Source organism: Chiloscyllium plagiosum, unplaced genomic scaffold, assembly GCF_037043375.1.
Source record: "Chiloscyllium plagiosum isolate Xiang-an unplaced genomic scaffold, Cpla_swu_hap1 HiC_scaffold_21, whole genome shotgun sequence".
NCBI classification, from domain to species: domain Eukaryota; kingdom Metazoa; phylum Chordata; class Chondrichthyes; order Orectolobiformes; family Hemiscylliidae; genus Chiloscyllium; species Chiloscyllium plagiosum.
In genome coordinates, this window is record NW_028270159.1 from 24176235 (window position 1) to 24198234 (window position 22000).

The 22000-nt window shown below is 39.9% G+C and overlaps 1 protein-coding gene across 5 annotated transcripts in view; it reads left to right on the top strand.

Moving 5' to 3' along the window:
- mapkap1 (MAPK associated protein 1) overlaps positions 1–22000 on the top strand; it is a 331754-nt gene that overhangs the window by 120104 nt on the left and 189650 nt on the right. For all 5 annotated transcript variants that reach the window (XM_087998418.1, XM_087998417.1, XM_087998416.1 and 2 more), the window contains one exon: positions 352–524. In XM_087998418.1, coding sequence (XP_087854544.1) covers positions 352–524 — 173 coding nt within the window. The remainder of the gene's footprint in view (positions 1–351; positions 525–22000) is intronic.

The following is a 22000-nucleotide window of genomic DNA, read 5'->3' on the forward strand; positions in this document are numbered from 1 at the left end:
GTTTCATGGCAACTCAGCTGCAGCTATTTGTTTTGACCAAGTGTTACATTTTTACTTGTTCAGGACTCTCTGTGCTTTGTCAGTCCTTGCTAGTTTTTCAGCTCTCTTAAAGGTACAGTACACCTCTGCACCTTCATAACGCCATTGTGATAAATTTGAAGTAACATACCATTTTGGGATGCTAAGGGAACAAATACCACCATAATCATTCAGTTATTCTGTTACTTATATCCAAAGTATGATATTGTGTAGTATTCTGCAAATGTACATGAATTTACAAATTCTAATCAATAACCAGAAATTGTTTTTGCAGTTTCAGATTGCTTATTTTTTTTTGTTTCTGTTCCACAGGGCCACATAGGTACCACAGCAACCAAAAATATTGATGTCTACCTCCCCATGCAAACAAGTCAAGACAAGATGCAGCCAATGACTGTGATAACAATGGCAAATGCCAGAGTTCAAGATCTGATTGGCTTGCTCTGTTGGCAGTATACAAGTGAAGGAAGAGAACCCAAGTTGAAGTAATTGGAATACCTTTACTCTTTTTGTCATGAAATATGTCTTTCATTTCTCTTCTTTGCCCTTTACCTCTTTCTGATATAAATGAGCCTTTTTAATTACAGACTTGGCAGTATTACAAATTGGGCAATATGAAATCACTTTAGTATTTAAATATATTTTGTGCCACTAATTTCAGAAGTGCCATCTTTTATACATCAGTTTATTTTGTTTATGGATAGTTTCAGCCTGCGATCGACAATGTAATCCAGTTTTGCTTGGCAATGTTATTATTCGTTTATGAAATAGGGATGTGCGTGGTAAGGCAAACATTTGTTGCTCATGTGACGGGGGATAGGAACCAAATGAGGAGGTTAGTGGACAGTAAGGAAGTAGTAACGAAAGCCTGTAAGGAACTAGACAATGAAGTCAGCGTGACTTAGGGGATGAGTAGGCAGAGAGCAGATGATGTATGCAATGGGAAAAGTGGTCTGAGGTGCACTTGTTTTCATGCGAGATGTGTAGTAGGTAGGGCAAATGAACTTAGGGCTTGGATTAGTACCTTGGGAGTATGATGTTAATTACTCAGACTTGGTTGAGAGAAGGGCATGATTGGCAACTAAATATCCCAGGATGTAGATGCTTCATGTGGGATAGAGAGGGAGGTAAAAGGGGTGGAGGAGTTGCATTACTGGTCAGAGGGCGATATCACAGCTGTGCTGAAGAAGGGCACAATGGAGGACCTGAGCAGTGAGGGGTGAGGTAACAATGTTGGAGCTGTACTATAGGTTTCCCAACAGTGAGCATGAGTTAGAGGTACAAATCTGTAAGCAGATTACGGAAAGATGTAGGAGCAACAGGGTGGTGGTGATAGGAGATCTTCATTTTCCCAACATTGACTGGGATTCACTTAGTGTTAGAGATCTAGATGGAGCAGAATTTATAAGGAGCATCCAGGAGGGTTTTATAGAGCAGTGTGTAAATAGTCCAACTCGGGATGGGGCCAGACCGGACCTAGTGTTGGGGAATGAGCCCAGCCAGGTGGTTTCAGTAGGGGATTACTTTTGGAATAGTGATCACAATTCTATAAGTTTTAGAATACTCATGGACAAAGATCAAAGTAGTCCTAAAGGAAGAGTGCTAAATTGGGGGAAGGCCAACTATTGCAAAATTTGGCAGGAGCTGGGGAATGTGGATTGGGAGCAGCTGTTTGAAGGTAAATCCACATTTGATATGTGGGAGTCCTTAAAGAGAGGTTGATTAGAGTGCCGGATAGATATGTCCTTGTGAAAGTGAGGGATAGAAATGGCAAGATTAGGGAACCATGGACGACGGGTGAAATTGTGAGACGAGCTAAGAGGAGAAAGCAAGCGTACGTAAGGTCTAAGTGACTGAAAACAGGCGGAGCTTTGGAAGAATATTGGGAAAGTTGGACCAATCTGAAATGAGGAATTAAGAGGGCTAAAAGGACCATGAAATATCTTTAGTAAACAGGGTTAAGGAAAACCCCAAAACCTTTTATTCGTATGTAAGAAACAAGTGGGTAACGAGAAAAAGGGTTGGCACCTCAAGGACAAAGGAGGAAAGTTATGCACGGAGTCAGAAAATGGGTGAGATTCTTAATGAGTACTTTGCATCAGTATTCACCGAGGAGAGGGACATGATAAAAGGTTAGGGATAGATGTTTGATTACTCTAGGTCAAGTTGGCATCAGGAGGGAGGAAGTGTTGGGTATTCTGAAAGCCATTAAGATGGGCAAGTCCCCAGGTCCAGATGCATTCTATTCCAGGTTAATGAGGGAAGCGAGAGAAGAAATCGCTGGGCCTTAACAAATATCTTTGCAGCATCCTTGAACACAGGTGAGGTCCCGAAGGACTTGAGAATTGCTAATGTTGCCCACTTGTTTAAGAAGGGTAACAGGGATGATCAGGTAATTATAGACCGGTGAGCGTGCCATCACTGGTAGGGAAGCTTCTGGAGATGATACTGAGGTATAGGATCTATTTACATTTGGAAGAAAATTGACTTATCAGTGATAGCAACATGGTTTTGTGCAGGGAAGGTCATGTCTGACTTCATAGACTTTTTTGATGGGTGATTGGTGAGGGAAGGGCTGTCGATATCATATACATGGACTTCAATAAGGTGTTTGATAAAGTGACCCATGGTAGGCTGATGTAGAAAGTGTAGTCACATGGGATTGTGGGTGTACTAGCTAGATGGATAGAGAACTGCCTGAGTAGCAGGAGACAGAGTAATACTGAAAGGGAGTTTCTCAAAATGGAGAACTGTGACCAGTGGTGGTCCACAGGGATCGGTGTTGGGACCACTTTTGTTTGTGATATACACAAATGATCTGGAGGAAGGTATAGGTGATCTGATTAGCAAGTTTGCAGATTGGTGGAGAAGCAGATAGTGAAGGGGAATGTCAGAGAATGCAACAGAATATAGATATGTTGCAGAGTTGGGCAGAGAAATGGCAAATGAAGTTCAATCCGGGCAAATGAGAGGTGATGCATTATGGAAGATCCAATTCAAGACACAATTATGTGGTAAATGGAAAAGCACTGGGGAAAATTGATGTGCAGAGAGATCTGGATGTTCAGGTCCATTGTTCCCTGAAGGTGGCAACGCAGGTTGATAGAATGGTCAAGAAGGCATATGGCATGCTTTCCTTTATCAGATGGAGTATTGAGTATAAGAGTTGGTAGGTCATGTTACAGTTGAACAGGACTTTGGTTCGGCCACATTTGGAATACTGCATATAGTTCTGGTTGCCACATTACCAAAACGATGTGGATGCTTTGGAGAGGGTATAGAGGAGGTTCACCAAGATGTCGCCCGTTTCGGAGGGCGCTAGCTATCAAGTGAGGTTGAGTAGATTAGGATTATTTTTATTAGAAAGACACAAATTGAGATGGGACCTGATTGAGGTCTACAAAATCATGAGAGGTATACACAGGGTGGATTGCAAGAAGCTTTTTCCCCCAGAGGAGGGGACTCAATTCCTAGGAGTCATGGGTTCAAGGTGAGAGAGGAAAAGTTTAAGGGAGATATATGTGTGGAAAATTCTTTACCCAGAGGGTGATGAGTGCCTGGAATGCCTTGTCAGTAGAAGTGGTAGGGGCAGGCATGATAGTGTCAGTTAAAATGCATATAGACTGATAGATGACAGAGTAGGGAGTAGAGGGAACACATCCTTAGAAAATAGGCGACAGGTTTAGATAGAGAATCTGGATCTGTGCAGGCTTGGAAGGCCGATGGGCCTGTTCCTGTGCCATAATTTTCTTCTTTATTTTTAATTGAGTTTGAAACGTAGTACTGAGACACATTCAACTGCTGTAGTTCATGTGGCATTGGGCACCTGCAAATACCATTAGGTAAAGAATTTACACAATTTTGATCCAGTGATAATGGGAGAATGGCAAATTATTTCCACATCAGGACGGTGCATGACTTTGAGGGAACTTAGCTTTCATGGTACTCCAATATGTTCCTGTCCTTTTTTTTTTCTAGCTGGCCGCTGATTTTGAAGTGCTGTCAAAGCAGCCTTAAAGAGTTGCATCTTGTAGAACTGATGGCAGACAGCAGTCATGGTGCACTGGGAATGGAGGGAGTGAATAGTTGAGGGGTTGGGTGATGGTAGCCAAGCAGGCTGATTTGTGCTGAATAGTGTCGAACTTTGTTTATAGGAGCTGCCTTTATCTAGGCAAATGCTAAATATTTTGTCATATTCCTGATTCATGCCTTCTGATGGTGGCAAGTCGAGGTGGCAATATCTGGCCTTTTGACATGCTGTTATTGTTGCATTCTTTATATGGCTCATCTCGTTACATTTCTGGTCAGTGGAGCACTCGACAATAATAATACAATTTAACATTATAGAGAGCCAGTAAATTTTGTCTTGTTGGAGTTGATCATTAACCGGCACTTTAGAGCCAAAAAGAAAACGTGCTGTGCACTTAGCCAGGTCTGTTGTACCTGAGTGTGGACTACCTTTGATGTTCAGTGGCATTGCTGTCACTGAATGCTTCACCTTCAACACATCTTGGGAGGGTAAACATTGACCAACAACTAAACTCGCCAAGTCATGCAAATACTGACGCCAAGAGCAAGTCAGAGGGTGTGATCTGTTGTACTGAGTAACTCACTAAAGTTCCCAAAACCCTGTCCTTTAACTGCAGGATGCAGTCAGGAGTATGGTCGAATGGAATGAGTCCACCTTCAACAATACTTGAGAAGCTTGACACTGTTAAGTAGCCTATTTGACTGACACTTCACCCACCATCTTAATGGCTTGCTAAGCATTTCAAATGACAGTCAAGGGTCAACCATTGTTGTGGCCAGACTGTGTAAGGTTTGGTGGTTAGCTCAGTAAAGGCTGGGATAAAGACACTGAAGGAAAAGGACCTTGCCTCATAGTATCTAGATGGAGGGTGAGATTAGTTGGTAATAACAAACAACATGGGAAAGAAAAGACTGGTGGGAACAACTTTATAGTCTATTGATTCCCAGTCGGTAATTGTAGTGTCATGGAAATAAGGAAAAGAGGCACATGTAACAAAGGTAATAGTGTCATGGGGTGCTTTAATCTTTGTCTAAACTGGTCAGACCAAATCTGTAATTATCGTGTGGAGGAGTGAAAAGATATTTTAATGGCATTCTTGGTCAATATGTTGAGAAATCCACCTGAGGAACCAGGCCATTTTAGCTCGAATGTTGTGCAATGAGTTAGAGTTAATTAAGAACCTTGTTATAATGGAGTTTCTGGAGAAGAGTGACTGGAGTATGATAGAATTTTGTGTTGATTTTGAGTGTAATTTAATTGAGTGTGAAAATAAATTGAACAAAGCATTGTATAAAGGTGTTGGCTAATTAAAGGTATGATGGCAGATAAGCAATGCCAATTGCTTAAGAAACTAAGTTGTAATTTCCAACAAATAAAATTCCCTTAGGAAATTCAAACCCCATGGGTTAAGTGATCTAACAGTGTTTAATATAGTATTAAATTAAAAGAAGAGGCTTTAACCTTGCAAAAATGAATAATAAGCCTTAAGGATTGTATGGGTTCAGATTGAACAAAAGGTGAAATAGAGAACAAAATAAGACATAAAAACAGCTTGTAAAAGTTTCATTTGGTATGTAAAAAGGAAGAGATTAGTGGAAATTGATATTGGTTTCTTGTATGCAGATATATGAGAAATTGTAATTGAATTAAGTACTGGGCAATCTGCTAAGATGATTCTGTGTTTTGCAGTATGCCTTTGACCATGCTTAACTTTGGCTTGCAGTCTTCAAGAAAGTAATTAACTGGTTATGTTATTGGGTATTGCAGAGGAAGTTTAAGTAGTCATAGCTTTCCATTTGCTTTTAGGTAATAACATTTTGAATGTGGAATCTTTTAATTGTCAACCAAATCTTACAGTATTGCTAATTTAATAAAGTTGGTGATGTGGAAAACATTGCAAGTTAAAAATCTTCTCAAAGCTATTTAAGTTTCCAACTGAACATCCAAACTACATGGACAGAGGTGAGAGTATCTCGCACAAAATCTGATCAACTTGTAAAGCTGTAAAACGTTTGCTTACACTTGTTGTCACCATTGGTCATTGCATAATTGATTAATGTGAGGACAGTCAAGCAATTGATGGGATTTGTACCGTTAAGCAGACTCTTTGAACAGCAAACACCAGAACTTGGATTTGGTTTCTATTTCAGTTGGAGACAATTTCAAAAAATACAGGCAATTGAAACCATTTGCTCACTATGTCTGACTAAATTATATCTGTTTTGTCACAAATTGACCGTGGGCATGCTCTAGCTCATAAAAAGTTAATGACTAATGACCGATTTCTTTGCTGATCCTCATCACATTCTCCTGAAACAGTAGCTACTGCAGCAAAAGTCTGCAACGAATTGCTGACTTTATTTTCTGGGGAAAGACAAGCCAATGGTACGACTCAAGATTTTCCACTGTAATTATCCTAAAACAAAATACCTGCGGTGTTGTCATAATTTTAGAGAAGGAAATAGGCAGTCCTTTTCCAACACCTCCAGTTGGGTGGAGCTGTCCAGCCTCACTCCATTCTTATCTATCCAGTCATAGCCAGAGAATCAACTGGATCGGCTTCTCTTTCTGCTCCACCTAAATAGTCCTGATGTCTTGCAAGGATCTATCGTGCTCCTATTTCCATCCACAGGCAGCCTCTTTGTACCATCATCAAAAAGCACAAGGTCAGATTCCACAAGCACACTGACAACACACAATTCTACCTTGCCATCACTTCTTTCAACATGTCCACTGTTTCTGGTTCATTGCACCAGATTGTCTGAGATCCACTTCTGTGAGCAGAATTTTCCTCCAAACTAAATTTTGACAAGCTTCCTTTCTCAAGCTCCTTTCGTTAATTTTGCCACTGTCTGAAGCTGAAGCAGCTAGGTATTTTCAAAGCTAGGTATTTTAATTAATCGTGAGGTGAGCTGCTTTTCCATCACCTCGACAGCCTTTCTCAACTGCCTCTAACATTTTTTGACTGGTATCCATACACACAGGCAAAGAGAGATAATACATCCATCCCGGGACAAGCCAAGCAAAGACCGACCTATGCAGGAATTCCTAGAGGCCTGGCATTCAAATTGGAACTCCATTAACAAACACATAAATTTGGACCCCATTTATCAACCTTTTAGAAACCGAACCGGAAATGAGAGAACAAACCACAACAAATCAAGGCACACAAATAGCAGGCGAGACAGAACACCAATGCTTCACCGGAGGCTCACTGATGATGTTACCTAGCATGGTGACAAAATGTCTGAAAGGAAACTCACCAGCTCAGCTAACAAACCAAAAACCTGATCCCCGACGTTATTTTGTTTTAGTAATTCATTTGGTCAATCACCTAAATTGCAATTCACGAGGACTATAATATTTCTTCTGTTTGCCCATTAATTCATCATTTTGGGTGAGTCAGAGCAGCATGAGTGGTTTCTAAGGCAAGTAACCTTGGAACTTGTCAACAAAGAATCATTTGCTCAGTGCAAAGCAATCCTGACCATTGAAAGTGGAATCCTGTGAGTAAGTTGCAAAGCTGAAATAATTAGTTTCAGGAACCAGCATCCAAATGACAAATTTGAGTATTTGTGCTCAATTGTGAAGCTGAGAATTGTTTGGATGTTTGAAAGATGAGACGCATATTTACTGAGTCACTCAATCCTCCTACCTATGCCTGATTTGGTGAGTTTATGTTTAGTCAATTCAACCATTAAACCATAAAAATTGTTTCAGTTATTTAAAGAACCAATGTATATATTAGCATTTTCATCCCCCATTGTTTTGTGAACCCTGTGTCACCAGAACAAAATCACAACACGATTATTTATTGTACACGACAGAATTTAGCAGATCTGCAATGTTTAAATGCAACACAGTTGATGCATTTTGTTCCAAAATCAATTCATTGTCATCTGGGTTTGGCTTTGACTCCAGCATATTCTCCCTTTTAGGTTTCGTCTAAAGGAATCACCTGTTAGTGCATGAATATGCTTTGGGCCAGTGACAGAAACAGTGCTGCCCTTATCTACGGATGCATTACCCTGTGAACTGATATTTTAAAATTGTATCTTAAACTTCTAGTAGTTACTGCTTTAAATTTTATTACCTTTGCATTGTTCTCCTTTCTGGAAGAAATTTTGTAAGAACAGTGTCATCCAACTCACTTCTTAAAAACTTTTCCAAGGCAATGAACTTAGCTACATTTTAGATTTTTGCAAACATGTTCATGGAATGTGGGCATTACTGACTGGGTCAGCATTATTTGCCCACTCCTAATTTCTCGAAAGAAAGTGATAATGAACTGTGTTCTTGATCCACTGCTGTTCTTGAAATGTACAGATACCTAATACTGCAAGGAAGGGATATTTCCAAGTCCGGAATTTATATGGAGATGATCTTGCAGGTGTTGTCCTTGCCCTTCTGGGTGATAAAGAAGGAAGGAGCCTTGCATCATTGTGAAAGTGGAAGTTCTGGATGGGGTGTAAATCAAGTGGAATGTTTTGCCTCTGATGTGTCAAGCTTATTTAGCATTTTTGGAGCTGTACCTGTTTAGACAAATGGGGGGAATTCATCACACTTTTGACTTGTATCTTGTAGATGATGGGGATGCACTGGGGAGATGGGAGATGAGTTGCTTGCTGCAGAATTATCATCCTCTGCCTTGCTCTTGTTGCCATAATATTTGTCTGGCTGGTCCAGTTTAGTTTCTGTTTAATGATAACTTGGAGAAGGTTGATAGAAGGAGCTTCAACATTGATGATGCCATTGATCGTCATAGGGAAGCGGTTAGATTGTCTCTTATTGGAAATTGAGATTGTTATGACTGTTACTTGCTACTTACTGGCCCAAGTCTGGATATTCTCCCAGTTTTGCTGCATACAGACATGGACAGCTTCAGTATCTGGGGAGCCTTGAATAGTGCTCAACAGTGTGAAATAGATGGTGAATATCTCCACTTCTGACCTTATGAAGGAGGGAAGGTCATTGAAATTTGGGCTTAGTACAATATACTGAGCAACTCCTGCACTAATGCTCTGGGGTTGAGAGATTAACTTTCAACAACCAGAGTTATCTGCCTTTGTGCTAGGGTAAGGGATCTGGATTTGATTGCAGCCTGAAGCAACAGTCTGAGTGGAGTTTTCACATTTTCCCCATGTCCACTTGGGTTTCCTCCGGGTGCTCCGGTTCCCTCCAGCCGTCCAAAAATGCGCAGGTTAGGTGGATTGGCCGTGCTAAATTGCCCATAGTGTCCAGGGATGTGCACGCTAGGCTGGTTTAACCACAGAAAATGCAGGGTTATAGGGATAGAGTATGGGCTTGGGTCCAGGTGGGTTGTTGTCCAGAGGGTCAGTGTGGACTCGATGGGCTGAATCGCCTGCTTCCACACTTGGCCTTCTATGGTTCTTTATGTGGCTCCAGTCATAGGAGAGCTCCCTCCCCCTCCCCCTATTCAATTTGGTTTAGCTAGGGCTTTTCATACCATATTTGAACAAACAATGCCTTGACGTCAAAGGCAGTCACTTACCTTGAGTTAACCTTGCTTTATTCAGGTTTAACCAAGGCTGTAATGTGGTTTAGAACTCCTTCGTCCGAAGTTGCATGGCCCTGGTGAACCAAACTAAGCATCAATGATCAGATTATTTCTTCTTGATGCCACTATAGATGATCCCTTCCACCCAACAGCCAGTCAATATCACGAATGCATGATTCCATTTGCGTCAGTCAAGGATGATATCTGATTTTATGGCCAGTGAGAAACAAAGCAGCAGGTTAACATCAGTGGAGGTAGTTTCAACTGTATGGAAACATATGAAAAAATCAAAGAAAAGGAGAACTCTGGAGAGGTTATTAAAATCTCCACAAAAAAATAGGGCGGTGTGTTTGGAAAGGTTTAGGAATTCAGGCTCACTGGATAAACAAATGACAATGAGAAGAGGGATGATTAATACAGGACTGAAGGTTTAGATTAGATTACTTTACAGTGTGGAAACAGGCCCTTCGGCCCAACAAGTCCACACCGACCCGCCGAAGCGCAAACCACCCATACCTCTACATTTACCCCTTACCTAACACTACGGACAGTTTAGCATGGCCAATTCACCTGACCTGCACATCTTTGGACTGTGGGAGGAAACCGGAGCACCCGGAGGAAACCCACGCAGACACTGGGAGAATGGTGAAGGTGTTGTATCTGAATGCACGCAGTACAGGTAGTTCTCCTATAATATGTGTTTATTAAAAGCGTTTTGGCTGTAATGTGATGACTGAATGGCCTACCTTTTTAATAAAGTGAACTCCCGTTCGCTGTGACACGATTCCATCCCTGACGTTTAACAGAACAGCAAAACTTAGCCTCACAATTCTCTGTCTGCAAAATACAAATTCAGTGTATTCAGCTAAAATGCGAATGCAATCAGCTTTGCAAGCCTTGAAACTTAGTTTGAAATTCGGAACTGCAGTCTACATTTAGAAGGAACTTTACTTCAAATTAGGGGAGAATCTTGAGGAGGGCTAGACTTGGGCGTCGGCAATATGTGTTCAGTCAGCTTGCCCGCTTCCTGTGGAGAGCTTTGTGAAAGCTACAGTGCTGTATGAAGTGCTAAATTTACTGTATTATTTCATTAAAATATATGATTTAAAGATTTACTTAGACTGTACTGTCATTTGTGTTAGGCTAACTATTTTTATTTTTGTAATCTTTGGTGGTTCGCCCCAACTCTCTTTCTCCCATCGTCCCCATTATTTTTATTGTGATTTTTTTTTTATAACAGTGTTGCACAGAAACACACCTGTTATAGGAGAACTACCTGTATATGAAATAAGGTACAGCACAGATCTGAATAGACAGGTATGACAGGGTGGGCACCACAGAGAGGTTGCTGCAAGGGGATAAGGACTGGAAGCAAAATATCCAAGGATATACATTGTATACATTAAAGATAAGCAGGTGGGCAGAGGGGGTGGGGTTGTCTTATTAGTAAGAAATGAAATTAAATCAATAGCAAGAAACAAAGTAGGTTCAGATGATGTAGAATCTGTGTGGATTAGAGTGGTGCTAGAAAAGCAGAGCCGATCAATGAGGCAGGTCCTTTCCTGATGAAGGGCCCCTGTCCGAAACATTGATTTTCCAACTCCTCAGATGCTGGCTGACCTGCTGTGCTTTTCCAGCACCACTCTAATCTTGACTCTAATCTCCAGCATCTGCAATCCTCATGTTTCTGGAATCTGTGTGGGTAGAGTTGAGAAACTGCATAGGTAAAAAGACGTAACTGAGTTATGTATAGGCCTTCAAAACAATAGTCAGGATTTGGGGCACAAGTTGGACCAAGAGATAGAAAAGGTGTGTTAGAAAAGTAAGGTTCCAGTGATCATGGGGGATTTCAATATGCAGGTGGACTGGGAAAATCAGCTTGGTGGTGGATCGCAAGAAAAGGAATTTGTGTAATATTTATGCAATGGCTTTTTGGAACACCTTGTGGTGGAGCCCACTAGGGAACAAGCAGTCCTGGACTTAGTGTTGTCAATGAGGCAGGCTTGATAAGGGAGCTTCAGGTGAAGGAGCCCTTGGGAGGCAGTGACTATAATATGATAGAATTGACTCTTCAATTTCAGAGGGATATGATGGAATCAGATGTAGCAGTCTTTCAGGCAACTGTATAGGAATGAGGGAGGAGCTGGGTAGAATTGACTGGGAGTGGAGCCTAGCAGGAAAGACAGTGGAACAGCAATAATAGGAGTTTCTGGGAGTACTTCAGGAGACACAGCAAAAGTTCATCCCTAGGAAAATCAGGGACGAGGGAAATCAGGGACCACATAAAAGCAAAACAGAAAGCATATAATGTGGCGAAGGGTAGTGGGAAGCTAGAGGATTGGGAAGCTTACAAAGACCAACAGAGGGTAACGAGAAAACAAATAAGGAGGGAGAAGATTAAATAGAAGGGTAAGCTCGACAGTAATATAAAAGAAGATTGCAAGAGTTTTTTTTAGATTATATAAAGGGCAAAAGAGGACATTGGACCACTGGAAAATCACACTGGAGATGTAATAATGGAGAACAAAGAAATGTTGAGGAACTGGATAAGTGCTTAGCATCAGTCTTCACGGTAGAAGCCATGAGTAATATCCCAAAAATTAAGAGAGTTGGGTATGGGGGCAGAGTGAGTATGGTGGCTATCACAAAGAAGTTGTTAGAAAAATGAAAGGTTGAAGGGTGGATAAATCACCTGGACCAGATGGACTACACCCCAGAATTCTGAAGGAAATAGCTGAAGACATATTGGAGGCGTTAGTGGTGATCTTTCAGGAATCACTTGAGTCAAGGAGAGTCCCAGAGGACTGGAAAATTGCTAATGTAACCTCGCTGTTGAAGAAGGGAACAGGCAGAAAAACTGGAAATTGCAGACTGATTAGTCTGACCTAGGTCATTGGTAAGATTTTGTAGAGTATAATAAAGGATGGGATTTCTGAATACTTTGAAGTGCATGGTTAATTTGGGCAAAATCAGCATGCTTTCATGAAGGGGAGGTCATGCCTGACAAATCTGTTAGAATTCTTTGAGGAGGTAACGAGCAGATGAACCAAGGCTAGCCAATGCATGTTATCTACCTGAACTTCAATAAGGCCTTTGACAAGGTGCTGCACAGGAGGCTGTTGTTTGAGATAAGGGCCCATGATGTTAGAGGCAAGATAATAGCAGGATAGAAGATTGGCTGACTGCCAGAAAACAGACAGTGGGGATAAAAGGGTCTTTCTCAGGATGGCAGCCGGTGACTAGTGGTGTTCCACAACGGTTGGCATTGGGACCACAGCTTTTCACTTTATACATTAACAATCTAGATGAGGGAATTGAGGGCATTCTGGCTATATTTGCAGATGATACAAAGGTAATTGGAGGAGCAGGCAGTATTGAGGAGGTGGGGAGGCTAACAGAAAGATTTAGACAGGTTAGGAGAGTGGGCAAAGAAGTAACAGATGGAATACAATGTGGGGAAGTGTCAGGTTATGCACTTTGGTAGGAAGAATAGAGGCTCAGATTATTTTCTTCATGAGAAGGAAATTTAGAAATCTGAAGTGCACAGGGACTTGGGAGTTCTAGTCCAAATTTCTCTTAAGGTAAACTTGCAGGTTGAGTTGGTAGTTAGGAAGGCAAATACAATATTGGTATATTTTACTTTGAGAGGGCTAGAATTTAATTGCAGGGATGTACTTCTTAAGCTCCATAAAGCTCTGGTCAGATCACATTTAGAGTACTGTGAGCAATTTTGGGCGCCATTCCTCAAGAAAGATGTACTGGCCCCGGAGCGTGTTCAGAAGAGGTTCACAAGAATGGTTTCTGGAATAAAAAACTTAACATTTGAAAAATGTTTGAGGACTCTGGGTCTGTACCCAAAGGAGTTTAGAAGGATGCAGGGGTATCTAGTTGCAACTTACAGAATACTGAATGCCTGGACAGAGTGGATATTCGGAAGATGTTTCCATTAGTAGGACAGACTCTGATTGAGGGTACAGCCTTAGAGTAAAGGGAACATCCTTTGAAACGGAGATAAGGAGAAATTTCTTCAGCCAGAGATTGGTGAATTTATGGAATTCATTACCATAGAAGGCTGTGGAGGCCAGGTCATTGGGTATATTTAAAGCAAGAGAGAGATTCTTGATTGTCAAGGGGATCAAGGGTTGCGAGTAGAAAGCGGGAGAATGGGATTGAGAAACTTATCGGTCATGATTGAATGGCAGAGCAGACTCCATGGACTGAATGGCCTAATTACTGCTCCTATGTCTTATGGTCTTTAAGATATAAACTTCTAAGGCATAATTCAGTGGGCTTTCATGTTAATTTACAATGATGGATGCACTCTGGTACCTTCTCTTGTCAGAACTTGAAGAATCCCAATTTGTAAAAACTGAAATTCATTTTATTTTAAAAAATGTTTTCACTTTTCTTTTTGACTAAGTAATAAATTGGGATATTGTATTCTAGCTTTTTGCTGGTAGCAATAGTTCAACTTCTACATCATCACCAAAGGGATAATTTGATTTCCCAGCCACTGAACATTATTTTTTTTGTCACCATTAAGGAGGAACTGTCCCATCTTTTTATTAAATAGAACTTAACTTAGAGATTTAGAAATTAATCCAAAATGTTAGAGTGAAAGATACAAATTGGTATTTCAGTTATGTAAAAGAATTGAATAAGAATATTTTGTTATGTTTTGTATCTTTTCAAAGGCATTGTGCCAAAAGAGAAGATTTAAGCTCTGAATTTGCTTGTTTCTGTTTCGTGTCTCCCTCTGTTTCTTTGTGAAAGTGAAGTGGGCATCCTGTTCAGTGAAGTAAAACTGTTGAAGTAAGAGACTTTACAAGAAATTTGTTACCAGTCTTAGGAATTTTGACAAAGCAAAAACAAAGTACTATAGATGCGGTAAATTTGAAATAAAAACACAAATAGAATGCTGGAAATGCACCACAGCAGGTCTGGAAATGTCTGTGGAGAGAGACTGAGTTAACATTTCAGGTCCATGAACTTTAGTCAGAATTCTGAGAAAGAATAATCCCTTTTACATACACAAACCTTGTTAAGCAAGAGGGATGCATAGTTTCCTTGGTTACTGTTAAATTATCAATGGTATTTTTTTCTAGTTCCAGTGTTACCATTTACATTTCAGCTTATTAGTCATCTCATAGAAAAAAATGCACATTACATTATTATTAATGTCATTACCTGTTTTATTGAATAGAGAACTGAGTCATGACAAGCGATCTTATCAGTTTATTTTCTGTATTAAAATGTCCTATTTGAACAGTTTTATGTGAAAATTTAATTGGTGAAACTACAAATCAGTTCATGAGTTGAATAATTCGTTGTCAGGCCAAATCAATAGACTTTGTAAATCGGCACAATTTATTCATAAGTGATGTATAGATCAAATGACCATTTAAACAATTAGCATGTACTTTGTTATTAGTTAATTGAGAAATCAATCATTTAATTAAAATCCAGAATTCAAAATTACACATAGCAGAAACATCCAGAAACAAATAGCTATCTAATATTTTACACCTTCATAACATTTTCACTAGCAAGCCAGTCATGCTACTGTTGTATTGTGCAAGGTTCTTTGGAAGAATAGAAAATATGTACAGTTGTGAATATTAGTTTTAATAATTCCACCTATATTGTTATAACATGACATGTGCAACATTATGATAAATTGAACTTTGCATTTTGAAATCCTATATTCATAACCATATTTTCCAAGGTCCAAGGTTAGATGCTATGAGTCTAAACTTGACCAACCTCAAGTTAAATTTTCAGGTCTAGGCTGTGTAAAATAAATAGCAAATATAATTTTCAAGAAATGCATTTTTAAAACTGTATTATTTTAAGCTCAACAAAATACTAATGTTCATCATGATGAATAAGCAATGACTTTTAATGGCAATTTATGGTATGTATCTGTAAATAGATTACAGTTGCAAAGTTTGTTGGTGCCGGCAGATCAGTGGCCCAAACTACAGAGGTTTTTTTGATTTAGTTAAGTTTATTTGCAGACTGCTATGTTCATTTTTGCGGGCATAATTGGAAAGGTCTGACTATTTCCTGATCTTTGTTTTTACAATACCAAGACATTTGGGATATTTTGGTTATGCAGCTTGAGGATGGTAGTGTGTTAGGAAGGCTTTGGATAATCATTCCTCAGGTTGATTACACTTCACAAGTCAGTAAAAGTTTCATCTTTATGTCAATAGAGGGAATCTCCATTAATAACAACAACTTGTGTTTAGGATATAGGTTTGCTTGCTGCTGGAAGGTTCATTTCCAGTCATTTCGTCACCCGACTAGGTAACATCTTCTGTGGGCCTCCGGGCAAAACACTGATGATATCTGCTTTCTATTTATATATTTGGGTTTCTTTGGGGCGGTAATGACATTTCCTGTTCTTTCTCTCCGTCTCGCTCGATGTGTTTATTGATAGAGTTCTAGTTGGAATGCCATGCTTCGAGGAATTCTTGTGCGTGTCTCTGTTTGGCTTGTCCTAGGATAGATGTGTTGACCCAGTCCAAATGATGTCCTTCCTCATCTGTATGCAAGGATACTGGTGAGAGAGGAACATGTCGTTTTTTGACTAGTTGATGTTCATGTATCCTGGTAGCTAGTTTTCTGCCTCTTCGCCCAACATAGTGTTTGGTGGTGTGTTAGGAAGGCTTTGGATAATTATTCCTCAGGTTGATTACATTTCACAAGTCAGTAAAATTTTCATCTTTATGTCAATAAAGGAAATCTCCCCTCTTCTCCATCTCTCTTTCCCCCCCCCCCACTTCCCCTTTCCCCTTCAGTCTCTCTCCTTCGCTCTCGCTCTTTTCTCGTGTGCTCTCTTTCTCACGTGCTCTCTATCTCTCCCTTTTTTCTCTATTTTTCTTTCTCTTTTTGCTCCTCTTTCTCTATTTTTTTCTATCTCTTTCTCTCTTTTTTTCTTTCTCTTTATTTTTTCTCTGTCTCGTCCTTTCTTTTTCTCTCCCTCTCTCTTTTTTCCGTCATTTCTTTTTGCTCTCCCTCGTGCCCTTTCTCCCGTTCGACTCTTCTCCCGCCCTTTCCCTCTCTTGTGCCCTTTTTCTGCCTCGACCCTTCTCTCACACTCGCCCTCTCTCCCCACCACTGTTGCTTGCCCTCTCCATCCCATCTTTGCACAGGCTGTCTCTGTCCTTCTCCATTTCAAGTGCTCTGTTGCTCCCCCTCCCACAGCACCTGTGCCCTCCCTCTCCAAGCACCACTGGTGCAGCTCGAGACTCCTCCCATGCTGACTGCTTCACAGGCTGTGAAAACAAGACATATATATTAAAACATAGTGTAATGACATGGAGGCAAACAACCAAACCATATCAACCATTTTATGTCTGTATTCCCAACACAGTGCAGTTGCAGCTTTAGAAGACCCTCAATAGTTACTCCAATGATTCCTAAACAGATTTTTGAATAACTAATCCCAGACTTTGCAAATAATTCATTTTAGTTTTGCAGCTTAAACTGAAGACTCAACAATTTATTAAATATACTAGAACTTTAGCAGAGGAAAAATTAAACAACAAATGAATCTAGTAACGTCTAAGCTTTAAACCCAAAACGTCTATTTTCAGCCTCTGTTCTCTCACAAGACAGAGACAAGGAAACACAATTTAGATAAATAAAAGAAAACAGCAAAACAGGCCAGATTATTTGAATGGTTTTCAAGGTGTATTGTTTCACGGGCATAGATATGGACTCCATTTCTGCAGATGTCTATTAGAGTCCTTTTTTCATTTCACTCAGGTACAGGTAGTAATACTTCTAGCTAAGTTTTCTACTCTTGAGCTTCCAAAAGCTGTTAAGGGAGGTTAGGTAAGGAGCTTTCACAATCTTCATGCTGTGTCATCAGGAGCCAAAGCTCTCCTCCCCAGAAAATATAGTTTTAAAAAAAAAACAACTTCAACTCTAGTCCTGACTTGATAGACTGACCATCTTTGTCTCAGGCCTCAATTACTATTCAACTTTTGCCATCCACTTCAATATAAGTTCTCTCCGAGATTTGTTGGAACCCGTTCCCAGGTATATCCAACTTCTGCAATCTGTTTAAACAAAATGCTGTTCCTGTGATCATTGTATCTGAAGGAACCCTTTTCATCAAGAATCAGCCTGCAGTTAATTTCCAGGCCTGGCCTCATGAACAAACGAAAATGTATTTGGTCCATTCTTTCCATTTAACCACGAACTGTTGCCCAAAATTCAAAGGCTATCTCCAGCTCATAATTCCCAGTTCGCAGCTCCAAATCAAAATTGATGCAAGAATAAATATGCAATAATGAAAAATCAGCATGGGTTCTAACAGTACCGGTATAGTAAAAGAAAAGAACCTTATTCACTCATCCCATTTTCACAGCAATATGACATACCATTTATTTTCAGACAGAATGAAAATCAAATATCCTAAATTCTAAACTTCTCCATTTATCTGAAATATATATAGATACTTCAACTTCTTCCCTGGTTTACCAGGTGCCTTCAAACCATCTCTGATTAGGGAATTAAATGAATAATTTTAACTCCGTCCTGAACCTTCAGAGAAACTCTTTGTGAGGATTCTAAATGTTTAACTTTGAATACCTGATGTTCACTAATATATCATGGGCATCTCTTTGATCAGTAATTATCCTAGGCCTGTCTTAGACAAGGCATTCTTTCAGTTAACCTCCGTTTTAAAAATTATTGTTCCAAATTAAGACTAATATTCAAGCAAAGTAAGGATAGGCCCGACAATTACAGCCAGTGCAGAGACAATGAACCAGATGGCCACCACTGCACTGTAGTGATTCTGTAATATATGATCTCATAATATGTGCATTTGTAAGTCTTTACACTTTCCCAAAATCCCTTCCATCAGTTGATAACTCTTTAATGGAGAATTTTCTGATATTGGCCACAAAATTGCCTTTTGTCGCTTTGAATCTGTTTGCATCCCCTTAATGTTATTTATTTCTGTCATCCCATTGAGTTTGCTCCACCATTCGATGAAGTCATTGCAAATATGGTAATTCTTAACTTCGCTTTTCGACCATTTCTCCATAACTCTTGACATTCTTTCCTGATCTATCGAGCTGAGTCTTGATGATCCAGCCTTAGCAGCCCTCCGCTGTAATGAATTCCACAGATTCACTATCCTCTGAGGAGAAAAGAAACCTCCTAATTTCTGTCTGAAATGGGTGACCTCTTACATTAAGATAATGTTCTCTGGACCTATACTCAGCCACAAGGGGAAACAATTACTCTGTATCGATCCTTCAACCACCGTAAATCATTTTACATGTTTGAATAAGATCTCCTGTCATTTCTACTAAACTCTAATGAGTACACGCCTAACTTGAGCTCTCCTAATAAGAATAATCAAAAATAGGAGCTTGTATAGGCCAGTTGTGAAGAGGGTATAAGATCGTAAGAAATAGGAGTGTAAGTAAGGCCATTCGGCCCATTGAGTCCACTTTGCCATTCAATCATGGCTGATGGGCATTTCAACGCCACTTGCTTGTACTCTCCCCATATCCCTTAATTCCTTGCGCGATTAAGAATTTATCAATCTCTGCCTTGAAGACATTCAATGTCCTGGCCTCCACTGCTTTCCGTGGCAGTGAATTCCACAGGCCCACCATTCTCTGGCTGAAGAAATGTCTCCTCATTTCCGTTCTAAATTGACCCCCTCTAATTCTAATGCTGTGCTCACGAGTCCTAGTATCCTCAACTGAGGGAAACAATTTCCCAGCGTCCACCCTTTCTTAGCCATGCATTATCTTGTAGGTTTCTATCAGATCTCCCCTCAACCTTCTGAACTCTAACGAATACATGTCTACATCTTCCACGTCATTTGTCCCTCCCAGTTTTGTGTTATCTGCAGACTTGTCGGTATTGCATTTAGTTATCTCATCTAAATCATTGATATAAATATATATGAACAGCTTGGGTCCAAGTACTGATTCCTGTGGTACCTCACTAATCACTGTCTACCACTTGGGAAAAAAGATCTGTTTATTCATATTCTTTGCTTCCTGTCTTTCAGTACACTCGCCCCAATCTATGCGCTTTAACTTTACATGCGAATATCTGATGCGAGATCTTAGATCTTTTCGAAAGTCATCTGTAAGTCCAAGTAAACCACATCCACTAGCTCCTCCTTATCAACTCTGTTGATTATCCTCTTGAAATATTTCAGCAGATTGGTCAAGAATTATTTCCCTTTCATAAATCCGTGCTCACTATCTGATTTTGTCACTGTTTGGCAAGTGTCCTACTATTAAATCTTTTATAATGGACTCGAGCATTTACCAACTGCTGATGTCAGACTAACTGGTCTATTTCCCCCTGTTTTCTCTCTACACGTAGTTCTGTAACGTGATGGTTGCATTCTTGTGCAACCCCACATTATAGAAAAATCATGCTTTAGAAACAGGGCTTAAAGTGTTGCTAAGGTAATAGTGTTACAGCCAACACATGTATTTAAAAGTTCTCACTTTTGGAGCAGTGTTCCCACTTTGTCGATTGTGTTATAGTGAATTTGCATTAACGAATTGCGCAATGTAGCAGAATGACCTGAAACTCCTGTTTTAAATAGTGGTGTTACATTAACTGCTCTCCAATCAATATGAATTGTTTCAGAGCACATAATCTGAAAAGATAATCACCAATGCATCCACTGTTTCTGGGATGTAGATTATCGGAGTCTTGGGATTTATTGGTGCTTAATTCCTCCAATATCATTTCCCTGATACTGATTTCCTTCACTTTTACCCTCTTACAAGACCCTGAGTTCCTCAACATTTTTTTTTGGGATGTTATTTATGACAGAAGCTTCTTTGTGAAGTCAGAACCAGAATTTGGTCTGCCATTTCTTTTTTCCTTCCAATACATCTTCATGTTTCTGACTGTACAGGACCTACATTTATCTTCACTAATCTTCTTCTCTTCCGATACCTCCAGAAGCTTTTACAGTCAGGTTGCATGTTCCCCGCAAGCTGAATTCTGTTTTCCCCCTCTTAATCCAGTCTCTCTCAAGTAGAAATTAACCTAGTGAACCTGCTTGCGGACTACCTCCAATGCCAGTATTTCTTCATTTGTAGAAGGGGACCAAACTTTGCACAGTATTCTGGGTATGGTGTGATAAGTGCCTTGTATAGTTTTAGCAAGACATCCCTCATTTTATACTCCATTCCCTTTGAAAGAAAGGCCGACAGACATCTTCCTTATTACCTGCTGAAGTTGGATTCTAGCCTTTTGTGATTAACACATGAGGACCTGCAAATCCATCTGTGCTTCAGCTTTCTGCAGTCCTTTTCTACTCGTATAACATTCAGCTCTTCTATTCTTCCTACCAAAGTATATAACTTCATATTTTCTCATATTATATTTGGTTTGCCAGGTTTCTGCCCACTTAATAAGTCTCTATCACTCCTTGGACTGTCATCCTCACCACTTGCCTTCCCACCTGTTTTTATATCATTCACAAGCTTGGTGATAGTGTCACATCCAAGTTTTGTTATATATTGTAAATAATTGTGACCCCAGCACTGATTTCTGACACTCTACTAGTTACAGGTTGCCATCCTGACAATGTCTCCCTTCGCCCACCTATGTGTTTTATTCTGCCATTCTATTAGTTTGCCAATCCACTGTCCATGCTGATATACTACGCTACCATAATGGGCTTTTCTCTTAAGTAGCCTGATGTTCAAATATATTACATCTGCTGGTTTCCCTTTATCTTTCCTGTTTGTTACCACTTCAGAGAGCTCAACAAATGTGAGGCATGGTTTCACCTTCATTAAGCCATGCTGATTCTGCTTGATTATATTATGTACTTATGAGTGCTTTGCTATGACATCCTTTATAATAATTACATATCAACTATCTTTGTGGCTACTTCCGTCAATATCCTCGATGCAGCCCATCAGGTCGGAGGATTTATTGGCTTATGTTCACTTTGGCCCCTCTCTTCCTGAAATGATTAAAGAATTTCTTAACATTTGTTTTTGTATTACTTGCAAGGTTTACCGTCACAGTTTATTTTCTCCCTCTTAATTCTCGTTTTGATCATAGCACAAAACCATCTTTTGTTGATTTTTAAAACTTTCCTAATTTGCTGGTTTGCCACTAATCTTTGCTACATTATATGTTTATATTCTTTCAGTTTGACGCTATCCTTAACGTATTTGGTTAACCATGGTTGGTTTACCCTTTCCTTGAATCTTTCTTCCTCATGAGAGTATATTTTTGATGTTAGCCGTGAACTATTTGCTTAAATGTCTGCCATTGTGTCTCATCTGTATTTTCTGCTAAGGATTCCTTTCCTGTCCACCCTGACCAACTCTGCTGTCATGTCCATGTAGTTACCCTTATTTAATTTTGACAACTGTTTCTGACCAAGTTTT